At 38.6% G+C, this 22033-nt stretch overlaps 2 protein-coding genes across 2 annotated transcripts; one reads left to right on the forward strand and one right to left on the reverse strand.

The window, feature by feature from the left end:
• Positions 1-565: 565 nt before the first annotated feature.
• On the reverse strand, positions 566-3941 carry LOC115682652 (ribosomal lysine N-methyltransferase 3). The gene is made up of 5 exons (XM_030606942.2): positions 3874-3941; positions 3405-3777; positions 2816-3012; positions 1870-2122; positions 566-1414 (listed from the first exon to the last, which is right to left on the reverse strand). Exons 1-5 carry the CDS (start codon positions 3882-3884, stop codon positions 752-754), a joined length of 1497 nt encoding a protein of 498 aa, XP_030462802.1. The 5' UTR covers positions 3885-3941; the 3' UTR covers positions 566-751.
• Positions 3942-6997: 3056 nt separating this feature from the next.
• LOC115682651 (uncharacterized) lies at positions 6998-16725 on the forward strand. Its single transcript, XM_030606940.2, has 12 exons — positions 6998-7130; positions 7704-9104; positions 10222-10229; positions 10729-10904; positions 12261-12321; positions 12430-12528; positions 12988-13082; positions 13343-13456; positions 14366-14433; positions 15108-15218; positions 15648-15879; positions 16357-16725. Exons 2-12 carry the CDS (start codon positions 7759-7761, stop codon positions 16465-16467), a joined length of 2421 nt encoding a protein of 806 aa, XP_030462800.1. The 5' UTR covers positions 6998-7130; positions 7704-7758; the 3' UTR covers positions 16468-16725.
• The last annotated feature ends 5308 nt before the right edge of the window (positions 16726-22033 follow it).

Consider the following 22033-nt stretch of genomic DNA (forward strand, 5'->3'; position numbering starts at 1 on the left):
GTCATTTGTTGGTCGAGGACTAGGACAAACCAACCACTCCCTGTGCTTCGAGACTTTGAATCAAGACTGGATTACAAATTGTCTTCTTACGAGGCATGGCGTATGGATGGATTAAGCTACTTTTTAGGGAAAGGGGGACACCTCCTTTGGCCTTGAGGCACCCAATTAAAGCACATTTTTGGCTTTCGCATCGAAACATGTTTACACTACTAAGAAATTATTAAAAAGAACATCCTAAATGACCCTATGATTGTCAGTAATTGCATGTTCCTGAATCGAATATCTAATGGCGTTCCCAGTTAAATAGAGTTAGATTCCAAATACTAAAAGTGAAAGATTAAAAAGAGGCTTAAGTTGAACAAACTCCAAGTACCCACTTAGAAGAGTTTTGCAGGACCGCAAAAGGTAATAACTTGGGTTGAATGTTGACCATATTTGATCTTAAAGAAGTGTACAGAAGAACAAGTTGTCAATGGAATTATCTAGATAGAATTCTCGGGTCAAAAGCGAGAAAGAGAGAGAGAGAGAGAGAGAGAGAGAGAGAGAGAGAGAGAGATGGAACAAGTTGTTAAATGAAGTTGAGGGAATCCCCCCCTGCATTTGCATTGCCAAAAACTCATCTAATTGTTAAGACACTCGCCAAGGTAGTTGCTTCACCTACTCCTCTAAACTCACCATTCCAGAAACAATTGCACTCTCTACCTTACAGAAAATCAACCTACCAAAAAACCTCACCAGCCCCGCCCTGCATTTATTTCCTTATATCCCTCCTTGTGAATCCTTTTTTACGCCCAAACGCTTCGACTTTGAAGGAAGCATATCTTCTGAGTTTCTCCAGGATTTTCCTCTCACAAACACGCAATATCAATGTGTAATACAGCTTCCGATCTTCACTGCAACGGCACATATTTAACGCTTCAATGTCATCTCTGATTGAATTTGGACCGTAAAGCCCTTCCCGGATGTTGGCAAGTTCCAGAAGGGCTTTACAAACACCTTCAGTGACCAGCAGATCCTTGCTAAGTTCTGATGTTGGTGCCTCTCGCAATTCGTCTTTTTCTGATAAAAGCATATCCAAGTTGTAGTCCTGTTCGGTAGATACTGCGAGATCCAAAATATTATACGCATCATCCGGTAACAACATCATGTACAACAATATCATCAGCTCCAGCTGGGGCTCCCCTTTGTACGAGATCTCAAAATATTCCGAGTCTTGGCTGACGCATCCAGAGTAATTTAATTTTCTCCACATGGCAACCCTCGCTCTACTGTGGCGATTAGAAAACAGAGAATTACTCCATTCCAACACCAGTTCTATGTCAATGTTGACTATGTCATATGGATTATTTTCCTCCGTAAATCCATATCTGTGAAGCAAAGCCGCATTACCCAAAGTCCCATATGTATTATATACCTAAAAAAGTTAAAATACATTTAGCTAAATTTGGAACATAAATGTCCGCACACTCCAAGTTCCTCACGATCAACAAAGTAGGAAACATTCAACCTAGAATCAACTCTTCCTAGATTACTAAATTTTCGACTTGGATAAAAGGCTTTCATAGGCCAGGAAGCATGTGCTAAAGAAAGACTGAAACAATAATGTTTGTTTCCTATCACCTTTGGCAATTAAAAGTAACAGGACATGCGTATGTATGTGTCACATTTCACATCCCTATCTATAAAGGCATGGGTTAAAAAGGAAAAACATTGCTCGAGTTGTTATCCCAAGCTGTCAACTAATATCTATGAACCAGGTAATATTTCACACTAAAATGCTCAAGGACATAATGCCATCCTACTAAACCAACGATGACACAAAATTGATGCCAAATTCCAGATGTTGAAAAGATGGAGCATGAAACTAACCTCATCTCCAGCTTTGACATCTTTTAATAGAATCATTTCCAAAACAGCGGGGTCCTCTTTTGACACTGGAGGGCACTCCATGTCCATGTTTCCATGAGAATTCGTATCCAAATCTTGAATTAACTGTCCATTCCCATCCTCAGTAATGTCAGCATCAGGATAGTCATCGCCATAATCGGAGTCATCATCCGATTCACCATGAGAAGATACATTAGTGAAGTGTACATCCTCGGCTCCTGTCTTGTGGTTAAACCTGGATTCAGAGCATCAAGGAGGCGACTGATGATACAGGTAATCCAATTCCAGTTCATACAAAGAAACATGTGTAGAGGGAAATAAGCAAGGTTGGTTTGTTACTACATGAAGGCAAAATAAGGAACAACATAGTCGTGAACACTTGCAGATCTATCTAAGTACTTGAAGTTCTGGTTTCGCAGCTATATATTGTGTTTTTGTAGAGTTCTAATTATAATTAACCACTAAACCAGACTTAATCTAAAAGAATGATCATTCAGGAAAGTAGCCATTGATCTCACAATATGTTTACAGTGCCATTGAAAAAAGGTTGTGTATCTGTATTTCTCCAAACCACTCGTCAGTCATCTTCCTTCATCTATGTAGTGGCCCTAGTGGGCTTTTACAAGTTGTAGCATACTTTCGAATCTTGGCATTGTGAAGAGTAACAACCTAATTTCTTCTTCATAGTCACGGGCCTTGAAAGCATAAACATAAACAACCCTATCAGTACCCAAATACACAATTAAAATGCATGGATGATTATCTACATACAGATCATAGAACATTGCTTTGTGAAGAAAATGATTGAGCTGACTAGCAGTAACTGACAGATTCCATGGAAACAATTAAGAGGATTGAATCAATAGCAGAAGGCCCCAGCAACATCCCAAGTCAGACGCAATAAAAGTAGCAAGAAACAAGTACTCACAGATCAGCCAAAGGAACCATGCCAGATCCATGGTATTCGTCTATCTCAAACGACCGAGAAGCGACGAGACTTCTTGCCGCAAAGTATTGTTCAGGGCCAAAAAACTCCGGTTTGAGCTTTAATGGCCCGGAATCTAGAAGGGGCAAAATGGACTCTTTCCAGTCATCATAAATAAGAGCTTTGTCTTCTCTCACAGTCTGCCTACAATCACCAAGGAAATAGTTAGCTGTAGCCAAGGCACATGTCGCTCTCGATTGCTCATTACTGCCACAATGTCAAGCGAGGATGAACTACACTGAACATGAAAAAGGAACTAAAACTTTCCAACAAGAAAACCAGAAAAGAACCATGGCATCGCCCCAGAATTCCCATCCGAATTCCCATTTAGAATCGAATCAGCAAGTACAAGCATTTTCAGTTTCTATCATCTCATAAGGCGATTAAACTACCCGAGCCGACCATTCCACACTAAAGGAATCACGCCAGTCCTTGACTAGAAATTCCACACAGATTCACCAGATTCCAATACAGAAAAGCAAAGCAATTGACATGTTAGCAATGGAGACATGAAAAACCACAAAGTCCGTACCTTGTGGAGCTCAGTCCCACGGAGCAGCCCATCGACTTCGTCGAGAGTCCAGACCATAGGCAAGCACTCCTCCTCGGGCAAGAGCTGGAGGTAACCAGCCCAGGGCGAGCTCGCGCCCAGGCTCCTCTCGTACATGAGGGCCACGGACAGCCCCAAGCTCCCCTCCAGGCCGGCCGCCTCGACCAGCGAGCTCGCCCCGCCGGTCCTGACGGTGAGGCAAGCCGCCTTGGGGATGGCGGCGACGACGTCACCTTCCCTGAGGTCGCGCAGCGCCCTGACGGCGATCCCCAGGGAGGGATCGTCGGTGAAGCGGAGGGCGTCGCCGGAGTCGATGGACTGAGACTTCATCCACCTCTTGAACGCCCTCAGCCGCCTGCCCACGGAGGAACGGAGATACCCATTAAGCCTGCGCGCGTCTACGTGCGCGCAGAGAGCGAGAGAGAGACAGGGAGAGAGAGAGAGAGAGTACCTGGAAGCCATGGGAGAGGAAGCGGAAGCGGAAGCTTTTGGGGAGGGGAGGGGAGGCCGACGGGAGGGTTTGGGTTTACCCTGAATTTTCCAGCCATGGTGGGATTTGTCATTTATATGCCTTTGTTCTTCTTCAATAATGTTTTTTCAACATGATCCAAAATGCTATTGGTTTGGTTTTGTGAAAAATGACCCAAGCTTTTTATCGATTTTGTAATTCGATTTTGTCAATCAGTCTTAGTAAGTCTATCATTACTCGAGTCGCCTATGCGAAAACTTTTATTTATACCGTGTGCCAATCTTCCGTAAAAGAACTTTGGGTTAAGAGCACGAAAAAACCCTAAACTGATACATTTGTGATAAATTTACCTGAACTAGTTTTTTGACCACTAAAAATCTCAAACCGGTACATCCGTGATAAATTTACCTTCCGTTAAATTGGATTAATACCACGAAAAATCATAAATTGATAAACATATTAATAAAATTTAATAGTCTTAATTCTGTCTCGAACTTTTAAGTAAACCAACAGCGAGCTTTTTTTGACACAAGGTTTACTTCAGGCTCTTATTTGAGAAAAATAAAGGCACTTCGGGCTCTTATTTGGAATTTCCTAAAATATATATCCAATCTCTTTACTTACTATATTAAATCGTTACTATTGGCCAAATAGGAATATCTAGAATACACTCAAAACATTATCCACAACGAGTCATCTTAATATGTTTTCATAAATACTTAAGGGAGGTTATTAATTTTTGTCAATCCAAAATAATGAGATTTCATTGGGAGTTTGAAAAAACTTCTTATCCTATGCGATATTTTGATTTAATTAAATTTCATCTTTAAATATTTGCACTTTGGAGAACGTAATTGCGTTTTTATTTTGGAAAATCTTCAAAAGTTTTTTGATCTAATCATCTTATTTATATGTATATAAAATAAAATCGATAAGAAGTGTTTGATGGAGATATGCACAACAAAAGTGAATGATTGTTTAAAAAAAATTGTATATGTCCAAATTTTTTCGAGATTCTACTTAACAAATTATCCATAAATTTGCTTGACAACCTAGAAAATGACTAAGGCTTCGTTTGTTTCACGAAAAATAAATGATTTGAAAAATATTTTTTTACAACTTATTGCTTCCATCGCTTACAAAAAATAAATGAATGAAAAATCTTTTCATTATTCACAAAAATGGTTTGAACGAAAAATATTTTTATCATCCATGAAAGTGTTTAGATATAAATTGTTATCTTTAATGAAACATATTTTATTGGCTAATTATTCCAAGCGATAAAAGTGATCATTTTTAGGAAAATATTTTCCGAATCATTCATTTTTCGCAAAACAAACGGAATCTGGGTTTTCTAGATATTTCTCTTTTTGACAAAGCTAATTTGGAAGTAAAACCTAACTATGAAAAAGTACATTTAATATAAATGCAATACATGTGATAAACAAAAACTAAACATGTGAGATACTTAATTGTAATAACTAGATCCTACATAGAAATGGACAAAGAAAAAAAATGGAAAAATAAATTTGAGCCCTACACTTTAAAATTGTAATTGAATGATTAATGGGCAATTTTGACTTTTTAATGAAAATAGGGTGGAAAGGTGAAAATAGCGCGTCCTTAAAAGCTTGAGCATGGATTGTGAACTTTCTCTTGTTAGAATAATTTTAGGATTAATATTACGAAAAACTCCAAACTGGTATACCTATAACAAACTTACCCCAAAATAATTTTTTGACCACAAAAAATCTCAAATTGATACACCTGTGACAAATTTACTCTCCATTAGTTTTCGTTAAATTTTACTGTTAAATTACTGAGTTAAATGACATGCGGCAGTTGACGGATGTACCAGTTTAAGATTTTACCGTCCGTTTGTTGCAGGTGTACGGATTTGTGATTTTCTTTTTTGTATTAATCCAATTTAACGGAAAGTAAATTTGTTATAAGTATACTAGTTTTGGGTTTTTGGTAGTAAAAAAATTAGTTTTTGATAAATTTATCACAAGTGTACCAATTTAGGGTTTTTTGTGATTAAAAAATTAATTTAAAATAAATTTGTCACAGATATATTTATTTGAAATTTGTCGTGGTATTAACCCATAATTTTATGCCTTTTACCCCTTAAAGATGCCTCAAAGACATTGTTTGGCGCATACAAAACATATGCTCCTTTCTTCTCAAGACCTTCTTAAGTGTTCCAAGAGGCCATGTCACTTGTGCACCCAAGTAAATCACGGTGCACAATTTTCTATCCATTGTCTTTTCACTCGAAGTTATCATCAAAACGCCTTTGTATTCCATCATCGGCTCTTGTTTGCCCGTGATTATGGTGGAAAAAGGGTGTAGAGACCATGCCCTCAAGAAAGAATTTAAGGTCGGATGAAAAGTTGTAGTAAGGATTATCTCGAGCTTCACGAATTTTCATAATCGTTTTCGTTTGTTAGTCCATAGACTCAAAATTAAATTTCTATTTTGTTTTCTCGGGTTTTGATACGATTAAACTTATAGTTTCGATTAATTAGTGGAGTTCAAAGCCCATCAAACAACTACACCAGACGTATACACCGCTGCACACACGTAAGACGAAGTCACGACGTGATCAACAGACCATATCTGACAACCCGAAGAGCATATTTATTACCCTCTGGTCATTCGTTTAATAGGGGCAAAAAGCCAAGTTCCAAATAAGATTCATAACGGAAAGAATGGGAATGGAATTTGCTATTTTCAAATCGGGAAACCGATACTCAGCTTGGACTACAAGTGAAATGGGAATGTACCCATCCGGAATTTTTCCCTCCCCTTATTATCTTAATCCTTTTCTATTTGTAAATTAAGTTATAATAATTCTAGGAATTAAATCGTGTCTTTTGCCACTGTTTGACCTTCATTTTTTTTTCTCCTTTTCCGAAACCAATAAATTAATTTCACCCTTTTTAATTACACGTTAGGTTTTTTTTAATTCCCTATTACTCCTATGGAATTGTCAAATTAATTTAATTCCACTGAAAAACCAATGGCCGCCACGTGACGAGAGCTTTGTTCGGAAACGGGGGGAGAGATATAAGCGTGAGCGCAGTGCCTTATAGCGTCTCTGCTGCGTGGGTCTTTCTCGTGTGGTGTTGAGCTTTGTCTTCTTCTTCTGGCCTTCCTCTTCCTCTTCCTCTTCCTCTTCTTCTTCTTCCTCAACTCCATTTCTCTGCGCAATAGCGTGCGCGAATGTGAAGGCGAAGGTAAGCCATTCCCCCCTCTCTTTCTCTCTCTCTCTGTCAATTCGCTCGTCGCTGCTTTCCATTTTTGGTGTTCGCGGCTGCGGCGTCGTCGCTGTGAGAGACCTCGGCGTGTCTTGTACCGACGGTTCCAGCGATCCGAGAAGCATCGTCAATTTCGAAATTTCGCGTGTTTTTAGGTTACCCTTTATCCGAATTCGTTCGTTCGTCCTCGATTTTTGTGCTCTTAGCTGCTTGGATGAGGGAGTCGATGGAGAGAGTGGATGCTCGATAATCTGTTTCGAGCATTGGCATTGCGCCTTCTGAACCCCTTGCTTGCGCTGTAAATTTCGTTGCTTCCGGCATTTCTTGGCTCCAATTGAGGGTATTTGCGGGGAATGTGTGAATTTCGCTGTTTGTGGTTTAATTTAAGTCGAGCACGGCTCTTTCGTGTGACCTTGCTGGATGATTTCGAATTATCTGCAGTGTGCCCCTTTGCACTCTTGTGTTAACGTGTCTTTCTCATTTCTGTTCTTTTGCTCTTAGAAACACTACGGTGCATATTGTTTTGATTTTGCTCTTACTGTCATTTTGCAGGTTGGAGTCAAAGCACTGAATCACGGTAGCCTTTGCTTATTGTTTGCCGCTAATTATGAGTGGAGCTCCTAAAAGATCTCACGAGGAGAGTGGTCATTCCTCTTCAAAGTACACCCATGAAGATCTTACCCCATATCCTAGGCTGATGTCTGCAGTGTCTAGTGAATATCATCTGTCCCACGACACGGGTCAAGAAAGTCGAATGGCGAAGATCCCCAGGACTGAGTCTCGAGATTCAGATAGAAGATCGCCCATGCATTCGGTCTTTCGGATGCCGTCCTCCTCGCTGGATGACCCACATTTAGATCATGCCGCTTCTTCCGAAAGCAGGTTGGAAGCTAGGGATGCAAAGGATGGCAGAGATTTCAGGGTTGATAACCGGGATCCCAAGCCCGAGATAAGGGAGTCGTATGAGACGAAGAGGGATTCTCAGCATATGAGAAGTGAAAGGGAGGGGAAAGTTGAAATCAGAGGCGATGACAGTAAGAAATTGAAGTATGAAAGGGATAGTTACAGTGATCCTAAGGTCGATGGAAAGGTGGAAAAGGAAAGCTATGGTGCTGGGAGCAGTCACTTGAATTGGAAAGAATCAAAAGAGTACCACAGAGGCAAAAGGTATTCTGAAACACCAAGCGGAAGCATGGACCCATGGCATATTCAGCGCAATAATCCACCAGGACAATTTGAGTCGGCCAAGGAAGATTCCACAACTGAAGAGCGGGGTCACATAGAAACTCACGAGGCTGTTGGCGAGAACAAAATTGACACAAAAATTGATGATAAGCTGAAAGATAAGGATAGGAAAAGGAAGGATGTGAAGCACCGAGAATGGGGTGAAAGAGACAAAGATAGAATTGATCGTAGGAGCAGTATGCCTCTAAACAATAGCGCTGCCGATTTCAAAGACCCTGCGAGAGAAGAAAGAGAAGCAGAGAAGTTGGAGAAGGACAGGAAGGATCCGGCAAAGGACAAGGAAAGATTGAAGGAAAGAGAAAAGGACCATCCAAAGAGAGAAACTTGGAATGGGCTGGAGAAAGAGGGAGTGTCCTCTGAGAAGGACACTGCAGATCTGCCTGTGAAAACAACAGAGCAGGAAACTTCGGTATCTGACTTGAAAAAACATAAAGATTTTGATGTCTGGAAAAATGTTGACAAGGATGCTAGAGAAAGAAAGAAAGAGCGAGACACAAATATGGAAGTCGATAGAACTGAAAAGCGTGGTAGAGGATATGAGAAAGAATCAGAAGATGGATGTGCAGATGCTGAAGGGATGGAAAGGGAAAGGGAAGTGTTTAATTATGATGGAGTTCAGCAGCGAAAGAGAATGCTTCGACCTAGGGGTAGCCCTCAATTGTCAAGAGGTGACCCTCGGTTTAGGTCCCGTACTCAGGATAATGAAGGGTAGGTCTTATTACTATTACTCCTCCTGATTTTAAAGCATTGTTATTCAGCATAAAAATTTATTCTGCAACTAGTTGTACAAATATAATTGCAAAAGTTATCCTTGATTATCCTTCTGCATGACTTCAGTTAATCCAAAACCATTTCCTGCCAAATTGAATTGTTACTATGAGATTCAAGTTGCTTATCATGTGGTAAACCACTAAAAGGGTCAAAATTATCTTGGCCAAGTTATATAAGTGTCTCATCAATAAATGAGATTTAATCTTTAAATTCGAACTGCTCATTCTTTTATCAGGCTATTCGCTATTGTTTAGTTCAAGAATTTCCTAGAATGATGTTGAGTGGGAAATCGGAGTAGACAGACGAACAAGCTTTTCTGTTTGGGTTACTTCTGTATGGTCCAGCATTCATGGATGCTGATTAGCTTATTAGCTCTTTTCCCACTTACAATTCGGAAGCTCTGCCTTTTTCCTTCTCTCTTCATAGAAAGAAATGTTAACGATGTACGCTCATCCTTTCCTAGAAGTGCCTTTCTAAGTGAAGCTCCAGGGGCAGCAAACCTTTTTCAAATGAATCTCAGAGGAAAAGTGCTCTGCCTAGACAATCTCACCTCTCTCTCTCTCTCTCTTCGCCCACACGTGTGTGGAGGAGCCTTAGAGCGGATGGTCAACCTGTAGGCATTGCATAATAATAGGATCTGGAATGAAGCGCTTGATCTGGTGATCAACTAAATTGACCTTCACTTTAGTTACCATGTCCTTGAATAAATTGAAACAAAGGCTTCATTTTTTTCCTTAAGCAAATATTCCTTCTTTTTTATCAGAAGTTCCTGTTTGTCTTTTCCCTCTCTTTTAATATTCATATCTTTGAAAACTTGCTGACACGCATCATTTGCATCAGCTGCCAGTCTAGATTTAGTTCTTTGTGATGGATATTACTGACATTGTCTGTCTTGCTTTCACACCCATACCTAATAAGACTATAAGAGGCCTTTTGGATATTGTAATTGCAACTTTTTACTTTAGCATGATAAGAATATTGAAGATCATGAAACTGATGCGTGTTTTGTTGATAAATATTGCATTCTAACACTCTTCCCTTCTCTTTTGCGCAGGTCTCAAGGTAAGACATCGCAATAAATTATATTGAGCTTGAAGAGTTTATGGTGAGCGGTTCCAAAGTGGAACTAGAAAATATGATCAGCTCAAATACTTCTCTTGCAGTGGATAATCAGTAGAGTTCGCTGTTACATTGTTTATGTTTTGGTACTCTGAATTCTGAATCTGGTGTCTGCTAGGCTTGATTAATTTGCGTGCATGAAAGGCAATTTATTTGCTTATCTATTCTGTGGCAAATCATATATCCTTAGGATTTATGTGTCTGTAAATTTGATATGCCATTTTTGGTGCATGAATGTGTTTAGTAGCTCGAAGGAAGTAGGGCAATGATTGGGTAACTTATTTTGTTGCGGTTAAAATTTCTTTGTGTGTCTGGTCTCTGTTAAATTGCCTTTCGTTGTGTACTTGCAGACTGTGACTTGTCATTGAATTTGCGGTGGGCCTAGTGGGATGTATTTCTTTTGTTACTGTTGTGATTTAAATTTTGGCTGTTGTTGTTTCAGGAAAGTCTGAAGTTTCCTCTGTCATATATAAAGTTGGTGAATCCATGCAAGAACTGATAAAGCTATGGAAGGAATATGAATCATCTCAAGAAGATAAAGATGCTGTTACCTCACCTAATGGTCCCACTCTTGAAATTAGAATTCCAGCAGAACATGTAACTGCTACAAATCGCCAAGTAAGATCAATATGCTGTGTGTTGATCTCTTTGGGTCGTGTAATGTTTCCAATTGGTGAACTGTGTCATGTACGTCTCTTTCCTCGTCAATTCATCTTGCAACCCAAGACCCTTACACGTGTGATAAATCATGTGTTGCAATCATTGTGTCAGTATTTATGTTAAGGCTAGCGTCTCTCTTTCTATTATGCATTGTTCTCCCACTACCTTTTATTCAATCTAAGCTTTACTGATGCTAAACCAGTTTGTGGAATTTTCTTTTTTTCCCGTATATGATGAGAAATTGGTTGCCAGTAGACCACATACCTTTCTGTTTTAAACAGACGACATAATGTTGGCCCCATTTAACTTCGATGCATAATTTAAATAACTAATGTGTTTCAAAAATCGTGTATGTTCAACCAGAGGAAAATCATTTCGTTTGGTACTTGAAACGAATTTGCAGTATAAATTGTATGAAAGGAGATTTAATTTTCCAAACAGTTGCAGAGTTGGCTAGCTACTTTTTGTTTCTTCTTCTTGTTTTTTTTTTTTTTTTTTGCTGGGGAGTTGGGTAGCCACTTAAGTTAGAGAAAGTAGAAAATGCCTCTGATGCCCAATTTCAAACATTCAAAAAAGACATTTACCTTTCTTCAAAGGCAAAGAAAGACAAGTTGACAGCAGTTTTCATATTTATAGCTAGTGCGTTGTGAAGTTGATATAGAGGAGCCTCACCAAGCAATTATTTTTCTACTGCAATCAATGTTATTTTGAAAGTCCAGTGTTAATAAGATGTCACAAGTGTCTATTTTAATTGATTTCATTTGCTAATGTCCAACTTTTATGTGTTTGTTCACTCATTCTCGTCCTGGATCTAGTGTCTAAGGTCTAGACAAGTCATAATAAGCAGGATGGGTATGCGTAACAAGGACTTGTGTCTGTATTCGACTAACAGTAGAGGAAATTCGACCACCCTATCTTGAGCCATCTCCTGACTCATCCATGGGAACCTCTTTATAGAGTAGACACTTGCCAAGTTGCCCCAAGACTATTCTTCAGCCACCAGTTCCCTCAAAAAGCTGTGTCACAATCAATTGCATGGATTATAAGCTTCTTCAATATCAAGTTCTGCTTTGCTAGAATCTCTGTGTACACTAACTTTCGAAGCTTGCCATTTGCAATGGCCTTTTTCTACTAAATAATTTGTTCAATTGGCCCTCCAGTATTTGTAAATTTCTATTGCCTTCTTGAGTGTTCTTCAACCAGGTTTATTTACTTCCAGCATAAAATGCTCCTTTCGAATCATCTATTGGCCTTCTGAGGTTGTGATTATGGTTATGTCATGTTTCTCTCTCAGCTTCTTTTCATATCATGTAGGTTAGAGGTGGCCAACTATGGGGGACTGACACATATACATATGACTCTGATCTAGTTGCTGGTATGAGGTCATCAAGATCAATTTAAGTTTCTGTGCCTAGAAAACTATAATACGGATAATATTATATTCCATGGGGAAAGTAGGATTAACATGGAATGTTGTTTCTAGTTCTAATGCACACAGGTTACTGCCGCCCCACGGCTTCTCCCCCACCTTCTGCGATCCAAGAATTGCGTGCTACTATCAGAGTGCTGCCTCCTCTAGATTGTAAGTTCATTTGAGCCATATGGTGCTTTTGTAATTAGGTGCTGTTTTAATCTGAGAAGATATTAGCATGCGCAGATTTAATCTATTTTTTTCGTTTTTGGCTTGATCACAGATTTGAATAGATTGAGTGGCGGTTAGAGAACCATATGTTGTGAACTTGTAACTGGTACATTCCAGAATATATAGTTGTGGCCCTGGAAATGGCTACAGTCTTTGTTTGTTTGTATTGCCATAACATTATTCCTCTTGTACTTTTCTTTCTACATTAAAAGATTTAGTTCTCCAACTTCCATGTACTTAGGTAGTATCATGCTTTTTTATACTCAAATTAGGAGATTTAATTTGAAATTATCATTACATATGTGTTATTTTGGTAAAAGCTCTAGCTATTTTATTGCTTTGACCACTAAACTCGTGCCAGATCAAGCTCTGCCTATCTGATTCTGATTGATCTTTTAGGTTACATTTCTACTTTGAGAAACAATGTGCGCTCCCGTGCTTGGGGTGCTGCAATTGGTTGCAGTTATCGCGTTGACCATTGCTGCATTGTGAAGGTGAAACTATTTCTTCATCATCTTAGTTTTCGTTCTTCTCAAACTGAGAGTATGATGAGATCGACATATAATTTATTTGTTCAACCATTGGAGATGCCAAGCTCCTTTGTTGCCTATAATTCTTTGATGTTTTCATGGTCTGTAGATTAAAAATTCTGGAGTGGTCAGATAGAAAACTTTATGAGATACTTCAGCTGTCCTCTTAGTTCTTGTTTTACTCTTTCTCAATAGTTGCTATGTTTTAATAATGTTGTATTCAGAAAGGAGGTGGGACGATTGATCTTGAGCCTTGCATAACGCATACATCGACAGTGGAGCCGACGCTTGCTCCTGTTGCTGTTGAGCGGACCATGACTACACGAGCAGCAGCATCGGTATGAACCAGCATAATTTCTCAATTCAGTTGTTTGATTTAATAGTTGTTGGGTGCTGATCCTATTGAAACATACCTTTCCTCTGCAAGGTGGTATTTTAGGGTCTAGAATTTTGTCTTATGAGACAATATATCGAAATTAGATTAAATTTGTTTCTCTTTCTGATGTTTGTACAAAGATCGTTTGTGTTAAGAAGTAAGTGTTGGAGCAGGTCAAGTGGAAATCACATCTTCTGACTATGTTCCCTGCTGATAAATTTTCAAAGCATATTGGATTGTGCTTGATTCCTTTGTCTGACTAATTGTTGAGATTTGATAATCTTTTGGGAGGAGAGAGGCCGCTGGAGGAGAATGGATTGACCTGGTGAATGGCCTATATGTTTAATTGTTAGATCTCCACTCATTTTGTTTTACTTTGGATGCACGTGGATTAGCAATTATGGAATCTTTCTTTTCTCTCGCATTCGCTGTCCATTATGGTAGAAGGAGATCGAACTCTCGCAATATATATACATAACCTGGGAAATTGTTAACAGCTTTTGGCATATAATAAGCGATACAGTAAAAAGGAATATCCCGGAATTGGTGATGGTTAATCAAGGATAACAAGCCAATATAAGCTTGTTAAAGTGGTTTGGACAAGTGAAAAAATGACCTTGAGATTTTTTTGCCAGAAGATGTACATTTTGATGGGACTGTATTGAGAAAGGTAAATGAGGCCTTGGGTTATGCCAGCGGAAACTATGTAGGGATCTACTTGTTCGTAAAAGGCTTTAGCAATTGTTGTCAGCTGTTGGGAATTGCGAATTCAATTTCATGATTATCATTGAATTCAATTCTGTATCATATCACATTATTCTCTATATGCATGCAAAATAGGTAATCTGTTAAAATTGGTTTTGTCCTTTAGAATGCACTGCGGCAACAAAGATTTGTTCGAGAAGTTACAATACAATACAATCTCTGCAATGAACCTTGGTAAGTTTTAGTTTTCCATCTGTTATTTCCAGCAGTCTATCTTCTAGAGAGTTGAGCCTTTCAAGCACCATAATCTTTGAAATGTATACCTTCCGTTTTGGTTTAGCATGTCGGAGGAAGCTGCCTTGTCAATTTTATGCACAAGTACATATGTATACTGTCAATTTCTGCGTTTGCTTGAATAGCCTCTTCACTCTCACTTTTGGAGCTATTTTGGATGGAACCCCTTGACCTTTTGAACGACATGTTTTTTGTGTTGTTACCACCAATCACATTCCTAAAAGGATGGGAATAGTCCATACCAATCTCCCTGCGTTCATGCAACTACATGCGGAAAATTGTGCAAAAGATACAGCGGTTTGTGGGAAGTATACCACATTACATGTATCAAATTTAGTCAATGGCTAAAAGTGCACCTAAAGAATCAACCTTGCCATGCTTAGAATCGCCAACATACTTAAAGTCACCAACATACCCATTAATGAAAAGTTAAGGCTAACATGCTTGATTGGTTGTAGTTTGTAGGACGAGGGCCTGTTATGTATTTTGTCTTAGTTGCGCATGCTTAGGTTATTAACTGGTCAAGTCCAAGTCATGTGCCTCTATCTTGCTTGCTTAGATTTTGTTCATTTGATTAGTGGTGCTCTGATTGATGACAAGGGCTTTTTATTTAGGATTAAGTATAGCTTGAGCATTGTCGCGGACAAGGGCCTGAAAAAGCCCCTATATACATCTGCACGTCTGAAAAAAGGAGAAGTGCTGTATCTGGAGACACATTCCTGCAGGTATCAGATTTTTTGCAGAGTATTTACTTAGCATCGTTCATAGATGTTTGTTGAAAATTGATTATACACGTGAGGATTGTCTATAAAAACCTTGTTACATGGAGTTTGTTTCACGTGATTGGTACTGCATATATTTTCTGCTGTCCTTGGTCTGATAAGTGAGAGTATGGAGCAGCCTTGTTGTGTGGTATACAGGGACTTGTCTACTGAAATTTAAACCTTAGTGCCAAGACTGTGTTGCCGATTCTGTTGGAGACCTTTATTTCTCAGAATGTTCATTGCATCTATGGTTGGCTTCACTTTTAACTACAAATTGTAGAAATATATAGGAGTGACTCAAACGCTCAGACACAAAGCATAGTTTCACCTGGATTATTTGTTAGAGATGCTACTTTTGAGTGACTTTTTTCTGTTGTTGCCTTATTAAAGATACGAGCTCTGTTTCACTGGAGAAAAGATGGTCAAAGCTACTACAGCTTCTCAAATGCATGAAGCTGAAACAGAGAAATCCCAAAATCACCACTCACATTCCATGAATGGAGAGAGAAATGACACTGAAAATACTGTGATCGATGTGTTTCGGTGGTCTCGATGTAAGAAGCCTCTTCCCCAGAAAGTTATGCGGTCAGTCGGAATTCCTCTGCCCCCTGACTATCTGGAGGTATTATTACTATTATTATGATCATTATAGTTTCCTTCCTTTGGATGTTGCATGTGTGCTTTGCATTTCTTGGACTTGGAAGATTCCTAATATTTTTTTTACCAATTTCAACATTCCAGGACGTATCCCACCTTGTTACAGTAAGCTTAGAGAAATCACATGCTCTTCTTCCCTCACTATGTAGCTGTCACATAAAGTGAATTCCTCACTAAGTCGCTTCATGTCATTTTTCACTGGTTTGTGTAACATTTTGCTAAAACTACATGTTTCACTTTGAGCATAGAGTCTTGCTAGCTGTAGTCTACGCATGTGCATGGTTCTTGTTCATGTTTCTTAATTCAGATGCCGGTCAAATTGGTGATATAAGTATGCAGCAGAGTATACTCACAGGAAATAAAGTAAATTTCTCTTTTCCGAGGAGAAAAGAATGATAGAAACCCAAACTTTAACATTGATGTGTCTACCTTTCTTGAATAGGTATTGGAGGAGAATCTGGACTGGGAGGATGTGCAGTGGTCACAAACTGGGGCTTGGATAGCTGGAAAAGAATACTCATTTGCTCGGGTGCATTTTCTGTCATTGAATTAGCCCTGGTTGTGACTGTTTTATTTCTCTGTCCTTATTTCATACACTTCCTGTGGAGATTCCGGGTGCATATTGATTTAAATTAACTAGCGAGTGTATTGGTCTTTATCTTGAGTTATTTTGTGGATAACATCACTAGAAAAGCTAGCCCTGACCACAAATTAGCCCTGTAAATATGCAATATCCTGGAGTCATGTAGGTTTGGCTTGTTATGTAAACCATTTGTTTGATAAATTGATATGTAATTCAGTTTTCGTGTCTTGGAGTTCTGTATCATTCAGCAGAATGTTGGCGCGAGTGCATCTTTTTAATCTAATCAATTTTGGTTTCAGGCTCACTTATGTTTAAATTTACATCTTTTGGAATGTAATATTGAAAAACCACTTCACATCGTCTGCTACGCCAGTTCTCTGTCTGGTGCTATAGCCTTGGTTTCTCGTGGATTTAACTGATAAACATCAGAAAGTTTTGGACATTATGGATCATTCCATGCCGACCCCACGACAAAACTTGCGAATCGAAATCGAAATCCTCTTAGTTAGACAAATTGGTGATTGACACTTTCATGGAATCCTGCATTCCTCAATAGTAAATTGGGAGAAGTCCCAAACAAATGATGAAGCTGGGTCACCATTAAATTCTCACCTGTAAGGCCGCTGAGATGAGTGTGAATCACATTTCCAACAAGCACTCCTGTTTCACTTTCACCCAGTATTTTGTATGCAAAATTTCTCCATTTAAATTCAGGCAATATATAGGAATTCTTATTCTACAAGTGACAAAATTCGCATTTATATCAAATTTGGGGACTTGTTCTTGTAATTGCAAGGCTATTAGAGTTGAGTGTCGATCTTAACTCAATATTTATTGGCTTTTTTTTTTGGTCGCTAATATTTATTGGCTTAGAAGATGAGAAATTATTATCATAACCACTACAAAAAAACTAGGGGATACGGGACCATATCTGCTCTTACGCCATGACAATCTCACTCGAATTATGGAGATGTACACATTTTAGTACAATATACCGAGTCTTCGGCTAGAACCTCACATGCAAGTTTCCCCCGGACTGGAGAAGCCATGTTGGAGGGGAACTGTGCATTTTCGGAATTTATTAGCTCACATTGGTCGTCAAGAGAAGATCAGGATATGATAAAATAAAGTAGGATAAAAAAATCTTCCGGATAGTAAATATAGACATATCTTATCCTATCAAGTGTTTGGTATACCTAATATAAGATTGAAAAATAAATAAAAAAATTCAATTAAATAAAAAAATGGAAATTAGAAAACAAAAATTGTAATCCTTGAAAAAAATAATAAAACATGTTGGAAGAAGGAATTAGAGGGGATAGTTGCAAAGGGTAAGGGACAAAGAATTGGGTGGCGGCCGCCGCATAGCCACTGGTGACGCTTTATCTCTTATGGTGATCTCATCGCCAAGCTCAAGGTGATCTCATTGCGGCCCATCAAGAAGCCTCCGTCACCAAAGGTGAGAATATTGTCCTTAAAATCCCGAACCTATTGCATTTTTGCCAATTTAATCATAAACTTTTCAATTTTGCTAATTGAATACTAAATATTTTCACATTTTTCCAGTTGAGTTTGTCCGGCCAATTTTGGTCGGAAATGGCTGATGTGGACGCCAACCGTCACAAGCGGCATTGACATGGACAATTTTTAATAATATTTTAATATTTTTAATATTTTTTCTTTATTTTTTTCCTTTCTTCTTCCTTTGGTCGGTGACCGGTCACCGGTCATAGCAGGGCAAGCTAGCCTCACCTGGGCGAGGGCGAGCCTCGATGAGGGCTCCCTTGTTGGGAATTGCCCCTGCCCAGGCTAGATCTGGCGAGGCACGCCCTCTCTAAGGCTAGGCCTTGCCTTTGGCGGGCGACGGTGACCCTCGCCTGCGGCTGGCCATTGGCAAAAGGAAGAAGAAAGACAAAAAAAAAAGGGAAAAAATAGCAAAAATATTTTTAAAAAAAAAATATTAAAATTGAAATATTTTTAATATTAAAAAAAAATTACCCCCGACCCTGGCTAGGCTTGACGGCAACCCTTGCTCATATCTAGGGCGAGGGTCGCGTCCTACTCCAGATATGAGCCAGCAAACCCTTGCTGGGGGCCGCCAAGGCCTCACTTGGGGCCAACAAGGGTCGCTGGGCTTTTGGAAGGCCCAAGCGACCTCCGTCGGCCCTTCCAGGCAGCTGTGGCGGCGGCCACTGGTGAGGACTTGAGTTTGTTTGTTTGTTTTTTTTTTTTTTAACTTTAGACTTTTTATTTTTCAATCTAATTTAGTTTATATTTTTTTATTTTTTAAATATTATTTCTAACATGGCATTTAGTGGGCATCATATCATCGTCACGTGTCTTAAGAAAAAATAAGACATGTCAACATTTTTCAATAGTCAAGTTGGACGGAGTTAATAGAAGAATTTGATTGAATGAATTTGACAAGTTTTAAGACTTAATTGCACCTTCGTGACAAGTTTTAAGACTTCAATTGCACATATCCTTAAATATTTTTAAAATTTATCTTATTCAATCCAGATTTATCCCGCTGCCTACCCCATCTTATCCATCACTTTATTCGAATGTATCCCCATTTATCCGGTTCGGAGGACCTTTTCCAAACACCGGATAAGATAATAAATTGTCCTATTCGGGTTATCAAACGCAGGGATTTTATAAAGCAGGAGAGGGGACGGAGGAATAGTTATACTGTTATTTGAAGATGGGTCGGGTGTTTAAAAAAATCCAAACATCCGAATTAATATCCTGATAGAGAAAGAACCTTATCAAGAAAAATTCCCAAAAAATCTTACCCTCATTTGGGAATGAAAAGAAAGAGAATATTAGAATGTCCTAAAGAGAATAATAAAATGTCCAACCAAAATTATCATGAAGGCGGACTCGGCAACCATTTCTCTACCTCAAAAATCAACTTCATCGCTTCATTTTGGTGATGTACTCATTTCTCAAATTGCTCAAGTATTTTCAACATGTCAAGATTCTTCATAATTTTAAGGAGGAAATGCATGTGCAGATTGGTTAGCAAATTGGATTATCCAACCCAACAATGCGGTTAATAATTATGTGTTAGATAGGCTACAAATAAGTTTACTTTTTTTGTTGTCATGGGATCAGATTGGATCATATTTTAATAGGAAAGTAACATATAATTTTCGGGCTCTGTCCTTTTCCCAACCCAAAAAAAAATGTCCAACCAAAAATCTCTTTCCCACAAAGTCTTACGCTCATTTGAGAATATTAAATTGTGCAAAAGAGAATATTAAAATGTCCAACTAAAATCTTGACCAATGCCTTTGTTCGAAATCGACGCAGACCTACGGCAATTTCACCTCCGCCTCTCACGACGACGGCCAGGATCGCGAGATCTCACGTGGGGCAACCTTAGAAGCATGTCCAAAACTCGATGTTAAGGTGATTTAAGATGCGGTTCTGTTCGAGAGTACAATGCTTGGCCTCCCCCTCGAAGCCGTTCCACAGCATCCGCTTCGTTTTTTTCAGCTTCGATCCTGATGTCTGATGTGACATACTAGAATTTTTTTTCTTTTGATAGTGAGAGTGTGTTCGTTTGGAATAGCATTTTCTGCAATGAGTTAATACTACGAAAAATCCCAAACTGGTACATCTGTGATAATTTTACCCCAAACTAATTTCTTGATCACAAAAAATCCTAAACTAGTATACACGTGACAAATTTATCCTCCGTTAGTTTCTATTAAGTTTTACTGTTAAATTGCTTTGTTAAACAACTTGCGGCAGTTGATAGAGATAGCAATTTTGGATTTTATTCTCCGTTTGTCATAGGTGTACTAATTTGTGATTTTTTGAGGTATTAATCAAATTTAACGGAAACTAATGAAGGGTTTTTTGTGGTACGAATCCTTATGCAAGTGAGTCTAATTCATTGTTTGACGTATTTTCCATCTATTGATTTTAAACAATCAACGTGGAGCAACTTAACCATCTTCCAATGTCCAATCCATGATTATGAGCAGTGTCTCTATATATATAACGATTTAGTGAGTAGGATAGCTACACGTGGCGTGGACACTCTGGAACCGTTTAGCGAGTAGGATAGCTACACGAGGCGAGAACACTCTGGACTCTCTCTTGATAATGCCACTTTTTAGTGTTTTTGAAGAGGAAAAAAGACACAATTGATCCTTGAATTTTAACCCGATATAAAATATGATTTTTAATTTTTTAATTTTTTAAATGTGATCCCTCCATTTTAGCGTAATGTGCAATGTCATCCCTAAACTTTTAAATTATTCAATGTGATTTCTAGACTTTTGATACATGTATCATTAAACATTTTCATATAGTTCAGAGACTAAATTAAACATGTACTGAAAATTCAATGACCACATTACATATTGAGGTAAAATTCATGGACTATTTATGTCATTACCCTTTTTGAAAATTGATGTAACGGGAGAGTGAAGGAAAATATATGGGAGAAAAATTTGCATGGAAAATCGAGAAAAAAATTAAAAGTTTTATGAGATAAAAATGGGGAGAAAATTTAAAATTATGGGTATTTTCCACCCCTATTTTCCTCGTTGAACACTCCCTAACAAAGCCTCTTCATGCCTAACTTCTTTTGCTAATAGTTTGTTAGAAGTCCTAAAACTATTATATTTATATCAATTCAGTCGTAAACTTTCAATTTTGTCAATTGAATCCTAAAAATTTTGACAATTTGCCAACGTATTCCATCCGGCGAATTTTAACAGGAAATCGCTATCATGGACGTCGACTGTCCTACGTAGCGTGGTCGATATTAACTTGGACAATTTTTGCAATTTTTATTGTCTTTTTCTTTTTTTCTTCTTCCTCCGCCAGTCGTCTGGCCTCGACGATGGCCAACGACCGGCCATAGGCGACGACCGGCGAGGGTCACCTCATCAGCCTTAGACGAGGCAAAGCTAGCAAGGCTAGCCCTCGCTGGTGAAGCTAATCCTTGTTGGCCTCTGGCAAAGCTCGACCCCGCCGAATTTAGCAAGAGAGATCTTCGCCGGTTGCCTCCTTTGGCTGGTCCCTAGCCATCGCCGAGGCTCAGCAATCAGCGGAGAAAGAATGAAAAAAATAAAGAAAAATATATATATAAATTCATAAAAAAAATAATTAAAAAAATTAAAAAAATTGTCCATTCAACACGGGCCATACCATGTAGAATGGCTAGCATCCATGTCAGTGATTTTCAGTCAAAGTTGATCGGATAGACAATATTGGCAAATTTTCAAAAAAATTTCAGCCAAAGTCAAAAAATTTAAGACTCAATTGATCAAATTAAAAGGTTTATGACTGAATTGACGCAAGTACAATAGGTTTATGACTTTTTAAGTAATTTTCACTAGTTTGTCCATGGGCATTGCCTAAGTTATCTACTATGTGCATTTCTTATACTTTATTATTTGAGATTAGACGATGCATGACTATGTTAAGGATGTGTCTGATTTTTCTCTTCTTTTTTTTTGAAAATTGCGGTATGCACTATGACTCATTTCAACTAAATGTTACTTATTCAAGCCAC

Source organism: Syzygium oleosum, unplaced genomic scaffold, assembly GCF_021117445.2.
Source record: "Syzygium oleosum isolate NSW1041296 unplaced genomic scaffold, Sole_v2.1 Sole_v2.26, whole genome shotgun sequence".
NCBI lineage: Eukaryota > Viridiplantae > Streptophyta > Magnoliopsida > Myrtales > Myrtaceae > Syzygium > Syzygium oleosum.

What these genes read in the sequence shown, in the direction of transcription:
- LOC115682651 (XM_030606940.2), top strand. Translation starts at nt 7,759, where the DNA reads ATGAGTGGAGCTCCTAAAAGATCTCACGAGGAGAGTGGTCATTCCTCT. An exon ending in TGACTCTGATCTAGTTGCTG is followed by an intron (nt 12,322 to 12,429) that starts GTATGAGGTCAT and finishes TGTTGTTTCTAG; the next exon opens with TTCTAATGCACACAGGTTAC. An exon ending in AGTGCTGCCTCCTCTAGATT is followed by an intron (nt 12,529 to 12,987) that starts GTAAGTTCATTT and finishes TTGATCTTTTAG; the next exon opens with GTTACATTTCTACTTTGAGA.
- LOC115682652 (XM_030606942.2), bottom strand. An exon ending in GTGGGACTGAGCTCCACAAG is followed by an intron (nt 3,013 to 3,404) that starts GTACGGACTTTG and finishes GATTGTAGGCAG; the next exon opens with ACTGTGAGAGAAGACAAAGC. An exon ending in ATGGTTCCTTTGGCTGATCT is followed by an intron (nt 2,123 to 2,815) that starts GTGAGTACTTGT and finishes CTCTGAATCCAG; the next exon opens with GTTTAACCACAAGACAGGAG.